This window comes from Furipterus horrens, unplaced genomic scaffold, assembly GCF_987537825.1.
Source record: "Furipterus horrens unplaced genomic scaffold, mFurHor1.1.pri manual_scaffold_9, whole genome shotgun sequence".
Taxonomy (NCBI): domain Eukaryota; kingdom Metazoa; phylum Chordata; class Mammalia; order Chiroptera; family Furipteridae; genus Furipterus; species Furipterus horrens.
The window spans coordinates 7,174,981-7,187,839 of record NW_028327179.1 but is presented as its reverse complement, the minus strand read 5'-3'; the positions used below and the strand labels follow the sequence as shown (position 1 = coordinate 7,187,839).

General features: G+C 48.9%; 1 protein-coding gene across 1 annotated transcript in view; it reads left to right on the top strand.

The window, feature by feature from the left end:
- The first annotated feature begins 323 nt into the window (after positions 1–323).
- Positions 324–12,859, top strand: part of NPSR1 (neuropeptide S receptor 1) — a 93,714-nt gene continuing 81,178 nt past the window's right edge. Inside the window, exon 1 of the mRNA XM_090287784.1 lies at positions 324–467. Coding sequence (XP_090143910.1) covers positions 324–467 — 144 coding nt within the window. The remainder of the gene's footprint in view (positions 468–12,859) is intronic.

Here is a 12,859-nt window from a genome sequence, read left to right as displayed (position 1 = left end):
AGCGCATCTGGGCGGGGAGGCCCGTTGGGTGGCTCTCACCTGCTCCTGGGCGAGGCCGGGGCCCTGGGCAGGACTGCGGGAGTGAGACTGTGGCTGCTCCCGGATCAGAGCTCCCAGATCAAAGCACGTGGGCCCTCCCTGCCGTCAGGCAGGGCTCTTCAGTGAGGGGGGCTCTGGGGGGCCCTCTGCCTCTGCGTAGCCGAGCTCCAGCCAGAAGCCTCGCGCGGAGGAGGAGGGGCAGCTGCCGCCGGGCTCCGGGAGGAGCTGGACTCGCGTCCTTGGCTGCGGGCGCGCGGACAGCCGGGCTGCGCTGCCCCCGAGCCATGCCGGGCAACCTCACAGAGGGCGGCCCCCGTGCCAACGGGACTGCGTCCGCGCCGGATCCTTGGGCAGCCGTCTGCTCCCCCGCAACTTCCACGGAAGTGGTGGCCCAGGAGGAAGCGGGCTCCTTCTACTCCTCCTTTAAGGTAATTGTCCTGCCTTCCATTCCGGACGCTGATTTTAATTAACGGGACAAGGAGAAGGCAAGGGACCCCTCGGAAGTCTAAACAGCCAGTATGGTACACAGGGGCAGTTTATTTTCTTTACTTAGAAGAAGGAGTAAAAGTCAAACTGAGAAGCTAAAGCAACAAGTTCTGCACAGCAAGGAAGGACCTATATGCTAGTTTGTTAGGAACACAGGGATTCTTCTTCCTGCTGCTGCTGAAACGTGTCAATATGAATGCATGATTTTTAAAAACGTTTTCTCTGTTGCTGAGGTGAAAGTTCATGTAATTAATTTTATCATTGTGCTTGAAATGCCTCTCCTGTAGGGCTTGTTGCCGTGAGTTTTTTGCTAGGAACATCGGAGGGGCGGCAAGCCCACACCCCCCAGGACAGGACATGCCAGGAGAGACGCAGACCCGGGGTTATTGATCTTTTGCATTGAACATCAGTAAGAAATAGATTGTTGGGCTGCAGTGGGCGATGTGACTGTTTGCAACAAGTGTCTTAGAACAAAGAAAAGAATCAGAGTTTGGAGAGTTTTCAGTTTGAATGAATGTGAGGGCCGCATGGAGGAAACGTTCCTCATTAAGCTGCTACTGCTGTTCCCTTTCGTGCAACCAGACAGCCGTTAGGCCAAACCGGGCACCTGGGAAACAGCGCTTCCTGCTTCTCGCGTCGGGATGCGGGGGACACCAGGTTATTCCCACGCTGCCCGGTGGCACTCTCAGCCATGGCAATAAATCTCAGGTCTCAAGCTGGTCCTTTATACCCAAAAGGAAAATACCGCATGAAAAATTCTAGCAGGTGTTTTTTTTTTTATAGCCCTCTTGGTGCTCTGGGAATGATTTGGTCTTTACCCAACAAGGTACAATGGAATTACTGTATCATGCTCCTCTCTACTGGAGCTTTGATTCCGGGGGAACGCTCTGAGTAAAACTTTTAGCGGGGGGGCTGTCCCCAGAGTCCGCCTCACGGGCCTCAAGGACCAAGATGTGCTGGAGCAAAGCAGAGTCCAAATAAGTCACTGAGGCTGGCTGCGCGGGACCCAGTCCCTGGGAGCCCCCGGCTAAGGCAGGCACACGCACGCACGGCGCAGCTGCCTGGCCCCACAACAGAAAATGCGCACTGCAGTCGGAGAGCGCTGCCCTTTACCCACTGACTGCAGAAGCCCCTCGGTAAACTCTGTCTGCGGACCCAGAGAGTCCGCCTTGGAGAAGCGGGCCCCGTGCACCAGGAAACCTGCACAGGGCTCCCTCAGATGTGCTGCCACTGCGGCCTCTGTGACATTTATAGAACGTGACAGCAAACGGGGTGAAGAGAGATTGCTGGTGGCAAAAGTGACAACGATAATGCGGCTGTTCTGAGACTCAGCCAATACCCCCTCCCAGGTGAAACCCTATTTGCCATTTCTTTTTTAATTTTGAATATTTGGACAAACAAATCCCTCCCCGCTCTCTACTAGTGTTTGTGCTCTATCTTTGGAACAGCGTCTCTGAGCGGTAAAGGGAATCCCCTTGTTCTTAGCTCATTCCTGTTGACATGTTTGCCACCAGAGAGGCAGGCCACTTGGCCGAGGAGAGAAGCAGCAAGAGAGCAGGCCAGGAGCTGCCAATGCCCCATGTTAGTTTTTGAGAGATGAAGCCTTGACCAGAAACAGTGACTTTTAGTTACAGAGCAGTCAGTGGCGGTGGTTCTGGGAACCTGGCTGAAATGTCTTAGAGTAATGTTTTCCCACAGCTCTCCTGGAGCATAAGTAGCTCTGATGCACAATCAAGAGAGAAACAGTTCTAATAAAAAAAGAATTTTTTAAATACCCTTGTTCACTGTGATGCTCTGATCCCACAAGTTTCTCAAGAAGTAAGTCAGAGTTGGGTTTCTTTACTACCTTCCAATAGTGTGTCCTTTTAATCTCCGCTGCCTTTACCAAAAGCAGTAAAAATATGATAAAAATAAAAATGCGAACAGCAGTAAAAGCAGCAGAACTAATAACAGCAATACCCACGTATCTCATTTGCTGAGGGTTTTCTTGGGGACAGGAACCCTTCTAAATGGCTTCTGTGAAGTATCTCATTTAATTCTCACAATTCATGGCGTATTCTTCCATCACCATCTGTGTTTATCTAAGTTCTACTCACTCTTTGAGGCTCCCTTGATTTATTCCCCCTTCTGAGTTCCAGTAATGTCATGGAGCGTGACTCTCCCCTTGCCACTCCTCCAACTCTGTCTTCATCTGCTCTTTCAATGTGTACAACAGTCATTAAGCTCCTTGAGTAAAAGCAATGCCTGATGTTTGTTTCAGGTTCTTTCCAGAAAGCAGTACCATCCTGGCACCCTCACTAAACATTCACTGCAGAAAAGCAGCGTGGTGTTCTCTTTCTGACAACTGCCAGCATCCTGGCAGACTGGGCATCAGATAGCTTGCTTTCTCCATGACAGCGTGGGGGTCTTGTTCGACACTCCTGCACGGGTGGGCCGTGCACTGCCTGGCCTCTGCCAGCCGTACGCACCAAGGTCCTTCTCCGCAGGCACATTCGGCACATCCTTGCCCCCTTTCTCAGCCAACGTGCCCAGGGTAAGCTATAGATTTTGGTGGGTGGGGTACAGAATTATTCGTGGCACTGTGGACGGGTTCCCCTGTCCCTGGTTTAGCCCCGAGGAACCTGTCCCTGCTGCACTGCAGACTTACTGAGACTCGGCTGACCTGCCTCAGTCTACATGCCTGGGCTTCTGACTTAGTTCCGTACCCAGCACTCTAGTTCTTCCCCGAACTCCAAAGCTCTCTTGGTAGAAGACAAGATGTCCCTGTCTAGATCTTGCTAGTCCTTCCCTCACAGGCTTAGGTCCTTTTCCTCCTTCCTAGCTTCACCCTCAAATCCTTGCCCTGCTCCCCACTGGTCTAACCGACTCTGCCATCCTAAGCCTGTCTTTGGATACCAGCAGGGGGTAAGGAGTGAGCTCACCACCATCTTCCTCTATCATGAACTTGAAGTGACTGGCACTATGTGGTCCTGGGTTCAAGGTCCTCAGTTCAGGTCATGGTTTCCTTCAAAGTTTCCAGTTTCTCATACTTTCAAGGTCCCATCCCGCTTCCTTCCTCAGGCCCCACACCCAGTGTTAAGGAATTATCTACCAGAAGTTTTCAAGGAGGACGGGGCCAGTCTCATCAGAAAGTAAACTGGGGGCCTGAAGAGAAAGCTGTCCACGTTAGAGACAAAGAAGGAGTAATAAGCCCTTCGTAATGGCCTTTCACTTCGCCGGGAAATTCACTAGCAATCTTTTCCAAATCTCTGATTCTTAATGATGAGAAAATTAATTCAAAGTAACTGGGAGGGAAACCTGTCTCAATTAGTAAATTGCCTGTGTTCTAAAATAAGGCAAATGCACGCAGTTTTATTGCTCTTAGGCGAGGGGAGAAACTCGAACCAAGACTGCTAGATATTACCTAATGATGATCTTTTATTGCATCTCCTTTAGTAGGTAGTTGGTTACAAATGGTATGCAATTAGCCTGCCGTTTGTATGCAAATGGCAGCTTCTGCATGCTTGAGGGGACTAAACACAGTGTTCCCCTCCTTTGCTGCTCTCCCCACCTGCTGTCTTACTGTTCATTTTCCGAACACACCCTTCCTCCATGAACCTAACAAAAGCAAATCCCAGTTCAGCCCATGTTCCCATGATCTCACCCTGGGCTTTCAGCAAGAGCGCAGCTTAAGAAGTTCAGGTGTGCTATACATGTATGTTTGCGTTATATTTAGGTTGATAATTCACTGGTGAGAAATTCTCCCTACTGAGTACTGGCGTTTTCACCATCAGCGACCGTCACTTCGGGTCCTCTCTGCCCGCTTGCCTGCTTCCCAGAACCCTCCTCTTTGGCTGTGTCCCACACCTTCAGGACCTGCTTGTCTCCCTTCCTGCCCTGGACCCCAGGACCACATCAGGGAGACCCTTCCTGGAGCCCAGAAGCCCGGAGTCCCCTTGGCTTCCCATGTTATCTCCTGCAAGCGATAACAAGGGGGCTTGCATTTGCATTATGCACTTCGATCCTCTTCTCATTAGCTCCACTCCATATATTCATTTTCAGTTTCTACCATTGAATCCTGCAGCTGTTCCTGAGGAAATTACTGCTCACTTTGCTCAGTGAAATGATTACCGAGGGCCTGCTATTTCCTGCCTCTTTCTGCTCCACGGCCCTGACACTCTTCTTCAAACCTGTTCCCCTCGGTAAGCTCCACCACGTGCAATTTCACTCCGTGTCATGGAGAAAGGCACAGATGTTGCCGGCTGGCCCCACGAGGACGCCATACCATTCCCAAGTCACTTACTCTAATTGTCAGAAAGGAAAACTTTATCACTTAATTTCTCCTCGTGTGACTAATGCGCCTGACGGCAGGACACGTCATCTTAGCGACTCAGAGCCCCCTGGGTCATCACAGAGTTTCTCGGCCTGCGGAGGGTCTTCCCGTTGCCTGACTCGGGAAAGGCATAGGAGCGGTAGGGGCTGTTCCTGCAGCGTGTTGCCGCGTGTGGCAGGGATGAGCGCGGGGCCGGCCCACGGAGGGAGCTGAGCAGGCTGCCATCAGCTGAGACGCGCGTTCCTCTGTCTCTCAAAGGTGGCCATCCTGGCCCCGACCCTCATGTGGATCCCCGCCCAGCCCAGATCACGCGTGCACAGCTTCCCTTTATCATGCTTCTTTCAGTGACACCGGTGGGCACAGCTCTCTCCTTCCCTCTCTCAATCCCGGCTAAACGTCTGTGTCCTTCCTTCCCGGGAGTGAAAAGCTGAACGTCTTCACTCCCAGTGCTGGGCATCGGAGAGCTAAGTGGGGTTGTCTCTGGTTCTTTCGCTACCTCCATGGGTAGACACTCAAACACGGACACCGCAACAGCTGGGAAAGTCCCCGGGGGCGGCACCCTTGGTTCCTACTCAGCAAGCCTCCCCCTTACCCTGAGCCCCACACTTAGCAGTATTGTCTCTTCCTCTCTCTTTCTGTGCTAACCTGTGGCTGGGCCATTAATGTCCTCCCCTCGGTGTCCTGCTCCCCTGACATTGGTCCCACCATCACACCTGCTAACCCTTCCATATTCTTGAGCTCCTTGCTCTGTCGTGAGGAACCTGACCCCACGGTTCTTCCAAATGTCTAAATCTAGGTCCCCTGCTCTGAATGGGCAAAAGACACCTCCTCTCTCAAGCGAAAAGGCCGTTTCTCTTCACCCTCCAAGAAACCTTTTGAAAGACTGGTACTGACTTCTTTCTCTCTGTCTGCAGTGATAGAGTGAAGATTTTCCCCTGAGGCCAGATGGAGTACAGCTCTCTGCCTGCCTGGCTGGTGGGGGTTTTAGCAAGGAAATGGAATAGATCCCATCCATTAATGCTTCAAAATGTCCCCCAAACATCCTTGAAATAATTTCCTGTTCATGTACTGTGTAAGAATGTTCCCAGCCATGAACTTAAGGAAAGGAATCTGGCTTCTCTTTCAGGCCCCCCGGTTTTAGAAAACGTAGCCTAGCCACCCCCGGGTATAAATTCAGACTCTCAGACCTTTGTCATTTTGGTGAGGCCCAGGCTCCGACACCAGACGGCTGGGGTCAAGTCCGTCCCAGTGCCACCACTGCCTGTCTGTGTGACCTTGGCCATCCGCATCTGCTTGAGCCTTGGTTTACGCATCCAGCAAATGACGGTGATAAAGGAAAGTTCTTCAGAGGGTGGTCAGGAAAGGTTAAGCCATTGAATGCTTGTGAGTGAAGACTTTAAGAACAGCGAGTGGCCTGCAGAGAAGAGTTCAATAAATGTCAGTCTTTATAGCCCCCGGTCCTAGGAGTGTGACTCTTTTCTCAAACCTGTGACCTGCGAGGTGACAAGCCACCATTATCTAAGGACCCTAAGGGAGCTAGCTCTCCCCAGGCTGGGACTCTCCAGGGCGGTGTCAATAGCACTGGGTCCTCAGACAGTGGTGTGAGTTGAGCTGTTTCTTTTCTTTCAATTAGACCATGGAAAATATAGATGAGATATTCAGAGAAGATTCCATTTCTGATTTTATCGTCCTGATAGAATGTCTGATTTTTATCTAGACAAGCTTAATGGCTAACCGCATGAAGGGCTATTCACAGAAGTGGGAAATTATGCCCTATCCAGAGAGAGACGGGATGGGATTCCTCTGTGCCATAACGGCTTTCTCGGCCACAAGAAAGCAAAGCCACCCAAGGTCACCGTGAACTCATTAAGGAGTAATCAGGGTCCTTTTCTTTCTCTCTTAGGCAATATTGATGGCTGCCTAAAAACAATGGGGCTCTTTCTTAGTCCAGTCAACACTGTGTAGTTAACAACAAGATTTCACGCTGTGTTTTAGAATCTTCCTTCAGCTCTAGGAGGGTTTAAAATTGCATTCTTCTTTGCTTTGAACCAGATGTGAATATGAAGTCTAAGAGAAGTCAACAATGTGAACTTCTTAAAAAGTAAAACAAAGTAAGAAAAAAGGAAGGAGGAGAAGGAGAGAGGGAGGAAGGAGGGAAGGAAGGAAAAATTTTAAATATGATTCTTCTGCTGATTTTAGTCAGGATAGGTTAGACTCTGCAACAGTAAATAGCAACCCCTTAATATTAAGAAAAGAGTCTGTTTGTAACTCAGATCAGCTGCGGCCTCCGAAGGGTTAATGGGTTAACATATCAAAGGTTTATTGTCTTCTCATGTCACAGTTGCAAGCAGGTCACTCCTTCGAGAACAAGTGGTTTCCAAGGGAGACGGCAAATTCATCTGCTTTGGTCCGAAATGACACACGACTTGGATGTCAGTCCCATTGGCAAGAGTTGATTAGCTGATGGGCATGGGACATGCAGCTTCACGGAGTGGCTTTTGTTGGGGGAGCACAGGGCGCGGCTTTAACGTGTGGATCGATCTTCACCGTTGGCAGATAAAACCCGATTCTTCACCTGGCCTGTCACCTTTCACAGTCCAGCCTGGCCACCTCCCCTGCCCCACCCCTCACATCCGGTCCCACACGGCATGGAGCATGTCACATATCCCACGGGGACGAGGTTCTTGTTACCGTTCGCAGAAATGCCTTTCTAACACCTTTTTCTTCCGATGTCACCCCTAATCCCAATGTCCCCCTCTTCTGTGACGCCTTCAGGGTCATTTAGCTGTCCAGTCCCATCGCTATTCCAAAGTGCTTCAGACCTCTGTGAGTCATGATCCGTCTCGACATGCACGTCTGCCTACACACAGAAACACATACCACACACAGTCATACACACGCACACACACCGTAGATGTCAGTTACTTAGGAGCAGCTCTGAATCCCATATCCTCCAGTGTCTGACAGAGAGTGGTTAGATGGCCCATAAATATTGTGTTGAACAAAAGAACGTACCAAGAAACAATCTCTATAACAAGTTCATTTGTAAGGTCTCGATAAATTCATGTGAAAAGTTCAGAGTGGATGGAGTCTTAATCCTTCTTCTATAGCAATTGGGTTTGGATTTTAAAGACACCATGACTCGGGGGGCTCACAGCCAGCCACACTGCAGAGGGGGGGGGGGTGGAGACAGATCTTTGGACCTAAAGCACACAGCACCGAGGTCTGTCTGTTTCCCTTCCCACACCACCGGCTCTGGTTCTGCATCTGAGGCTTGGCGACCGGCCACCTCTGAGCCCCAAGCCACCAGGCAGGTATGAAGAAGAGCACCTGTTAACAGCCACATCCCTGCCCCTTTTCTGTGTGTGTTACACACTTTCAGAGCTACGGCAGAACCCCACCGTTCAGTGGGTGCGGTGCGAGGCATGGTCCTCCCATTTCCTTTCTTTCTGCCCTCCCTCATGTTATTTTCCTCCCAGGTTTTTCCCCACTCCAACTCCCAGTTGAGTTCTTGATAGTGATTTCTGGATTAGGCATGCAACCTGGGAACTGTCTATGCCTCCAAAAATCCATTTTCCCAATCTTGTGTCATTTTTCTATTATCATTAGGATGGGTGGAGCCAAAAACTGTGCTTGGACTTCTGTGCCAAGTGGAGAACAGTAAAAAGGTGGAATTGACAGGGGCAGGTGTCAGGCTAGAGGACCAACCTGGGCCAGGGGACCACCTCTGCTGGGATAACCAGGGCTCCTGAGCATAGGCTCAAGGTGGTGTGGCCAACCCTGTTCAAATCCAGGAGGCCTGCATGGGGGTGGTGCTTGAAGTCAGGCAATGAACGGCTGCATCTCTAGACCTTGGATAGGTTCCCATGGAGTGACTGATGAGAGGCGGAGTGACTAGTAGGCCCATCCTGGGCAGGGGAGGCTTGTGAGACTACAAGACTCACATAGCACATCGGGGACCTGGGAATGCAGGCAAGGAAATGAGAGGACAAATAGAAACCAAGGCAGATGACCGACTCTGAACTGGGTGCACACTAACTTATTAGCCTTTTAAACTCCACTGACCAGCCAGCCAACTTAGATGCACAGAAAATGAAGCCAGTAAGAATGGCAATTTTAGACATTCTGCCTGGAATCCTTGTCCTGAGTCACTCTCGTACCCTCTTCCCCTGGCTGATCCCTGCCAGCACGACCAGCTTCCTGCCCTGGCCTCACATCTGCTTCTGCTCCTCCATGTGCGAGCTCCCCAGGCTTCTTTTGAACCTCCTGGCCGGACTGGAAATTACAGATTGAAAGTATCAGGGTCTGAGCTAAGATGAGCCCTCGGGAGGAAGGGAGGGGTTTTCTTGGTCACCTTCCTCTGTACATTAGCACCTCCAGAACAAAAAAAGGAATCCCCCAGGCTTATTTTATAATTACATGGATCACCAGGAAGCATAGTTTCTTGATATTTTTATTACATAGTAATTACCTTGACTTCTACTACCATGTAGGAATTTGAACCTAATTTGAACCAATTATTAGTTTTCTATATTTGAAGGGTCTAGAGCTCAAATAGCAATTTAAATGTTAATCTCAGTTCGGGGTACACAGCAGATGTTCCATTCATTTGTTCAACAAATCATTACCTGGACCCGGAGCCTTGCCGGTTTTCAGATGATTTCTTACATCTCTGGTCTGGTGTATTATGAGAATTCAGATGGAATCCCAGAACTTAATTGCCTCGAAGCTTCTGATACATCCTGTTTGTGATTAACTTGGAGGTCCTCTTGTGACCTAAGAATAAATCACAAAAAGGGACTCACATTAAAATGAATGTGGGACTCTGGTGTTTCTGTTTCTGGTGAAATCTGCAGATTCACTCACAACCAGAAAGCAGAATCAGACAGTTTTGCGAACAGAGTCCCATGCACTGAACTCTGATTAAAAAGTGAACAAGTCAGGCAGTGGAAAATTAACGCTGCTACTTGAACATGAACTGTGACCCACGGTAGTCGTGAGGAAGTGCTCTAGACCTTATACGGTACTTCTCACCCTTTCTGGTCAGAGTAGGTATAGATTACACTGGAGGAGAAACTAGGAAATAAATGTCAGGCAGCAAGTGGCTTCCCTGTTCAGTTCCAGTTTGAAGGAGGAAAAGTATATTCTGTCACCTGTGATGATGGCCAAAGGCCACCCCCACAAAGAAGACAATTGGAGAAAATTCTAGAGAGGGAAAAATCTTTCCTCTTGGTTACAAGTTCTTCTAACTCAGAACAAAGACCCAGGGCAGACCTTGCCCCGTATTTGAAATAGTTGGTTTTCAGGACACTGGTCTAATTTTTAATTTATATACATGTCTTCCTCTGCTCTGTGACCACACCGCATGCTCATCTGTCCTCTGCCTTCACACATACTTTTGCCAGGTACCCTGCTTCTTTGCTTGGCTAGTTCTACTCACTTTTCAGACTCAACTCACATGTTAACTTCTCCAGGACATACCTGTTGACCAGCCACGGCCAGCCTCTTCTCCAGGTCTCCATTATAGCAGGTCACATGGAAATTTTTGTCTCACAGTCTGAAGGTGAAGGCATACAGGAGTGGGGAAAAGTAGGTTTACAGTTATAATAAAAATAAATAGTATGCTAATAAATAATAATACAAGAATAAGCTGCGTTTCCTGTACTCACAAGTGTACACCTGCTTTGTCCATCCCTGTATGCCTTCACCATCAGACTATGAGCTCCTGTCTTAGCCTGCCTTCCATCCCCAGAGTTTTTTGAACTTTTCTACTAGAATCTCAATAAACGTTTGCTGCACGTAATTACACAGAATGCAAACCAGTATAATCATGTTCACAGCAACATGGTTTCAAGAACAGCTTCCCCACTTCCAGCCTGAGTATAATTTCTAAGCCATAATATATATGCCAAGGCTCTCCCCTCTGGATAAATGCGTCCCCCTTGGATGTACCACATGAGAGATCACAGAATGACTTAGTCTACACCTATCCGGAACCATCTAGGTCCATAGCCCCGCTGTCACCCTCCACAGACCCAGGCCATGACAATACCTCCCATCCCATTCATGTTCTCTGTTCTTCACGCAGGATTCCCTGGTCAGCTTGTCCCCCCAGGCCCTAGTCAGAGGGTACAACCTACATCCCTGCTCTGCATGCCTGTAATGAGATGAAAACCTTTACAAAAATGTAAAACTTGAATTAACAACCCCACTTCTATGTTGCTTTATATCATGTTTAAAATATTTTTGTAATAGTAATTCATTAAAATGTCTTGTTTTATACTATATATATTTTTGTAGTGGAATACTAGAAATAAAGACTATCCTGGGTAATTCAAGATAGAATTCCCATAGCTCTCGGTAAAGCGGTTAGAAAAGGGGACTGCAGGGGCCAGAGGGTGTGGTGACAATAACTCAGCTGCATCTGCGAGGGTGGCTCCCAGCTGGGCTCCTGGAACGGTGGCAAAAATGCAGATTTTCTAAAGGGGCACCATCGGAAGGAGGTGGTCCTGGGGAGGAAGCCTAGGTGAGCCCTCCTGAGCAAGCCCAGTCCTCCCCGTGGGCCTCCTGTGTGACTGTTCTGAGTGGTGCCCCCTGGCAGGGCCTTCCGAAGCAGCAGGTGGGGTCAAACACAGGGAAAAGCGGGGAGCAGCTCCGGAATGAGTGGTTCCCAGCCGTTCAGACATGGTTACCTCCCTGGGGTCTCTGACTGTACGCATCTCATCCCCAAGTCTAATTAAGGAATCCAAAGCTCTACAGTCTGATCCTACCTGTCCCGCTTTAAACCGTGTGCTGTGTTACACGGTGAATCATCATCAATGGATTTAGACAGTTTCAGATCTCTGCTCCTGATATTTCCAACCCACCTCTGCAAAGTAATGAAGCTGTGAGCGGCCTCAGAGGCCGGGTGCTGAGAAGGAGGAATGGCACTCAGGTCTCAGTGACGAGACCACACAGCTTGTTCGCCGGCTCCCTGAGGACGGCGGCTGAATTATAACCTTTCTGAGACTTCACTTCCTCCCCAGGGAAGGAAGGTGTATTTGTTCTTTCCTGTGTTCAAGATATGAATCCTCAACATCACCGGAATAACAATAATCATAAAATGAACCATGAGAATATAAGGGGCACATAAAGCTCTGTGATCCCTGGGCCAGACGGTGTAGCTGTATCTTGTGTGACATTTAAGACGACTGTCCTGTGGAGGTCACGCATGGTGCCAGGTCCGTCATTCAAACACATTTTCAGCACTGACATTTTGCTCAGCCTGGGGGTGGGGGTGGCTGTGTGTGTGTGTGTGTGCGCGCGCGCGTGTGTGTATGGGTAAGAATGCTATGAATAGATGAAAAACACTCACAACTAAGTGTTCTCATATGTCGTGACCCCACTTGGTGAAGCAGGACTTAAGCTTGACTGGGTATAAATTATACATGCTCCGTATACATCTTAACATTGTAGATAATTAATTGATGTTGAATGAATTAATACACAAATAAATAAATGTATTCTTAGGAAGACTCCAGAAAGCAAGAGGGGGGCACTTCTTCCATCTGGAAATTTCCTGAAGACTATGAGGTCAGGTGAGATTGTCTTCCAACAGAAAACTCCAGAATAGACGTCTGGCAAGATGGTAGCATAGACAGACAAGGCTCCCCTCCTTGCACAACCACATCAAACTTACAACGAAACTATAGAACAACCATCCTCAGAACCATCAGAAATCAAGTTCAATGAAAGGCTGAGAAGAGGCAACCAGTCTCTGTATCTCTCACACATTGATGCTTCTCTGCTTGTCTCTAAAAATAAATAAAACCTTTTAAAAAATACAATGAACAGAAAATGGCAATAAATGCATATCTATCAGCAAACAAATCTGAAAAACAAACTAAGCAAACAAGAGCAGAGGCAGAATCATGGATACAGAGAACGTTTTGATGGTAGCCAGGTGGGAGGGGGTGTGGGGGACGATGGGTGAGGAGCTGAGGGGACTAAGAAGTATAAACAGGTGGTCACAGAATAGCCATG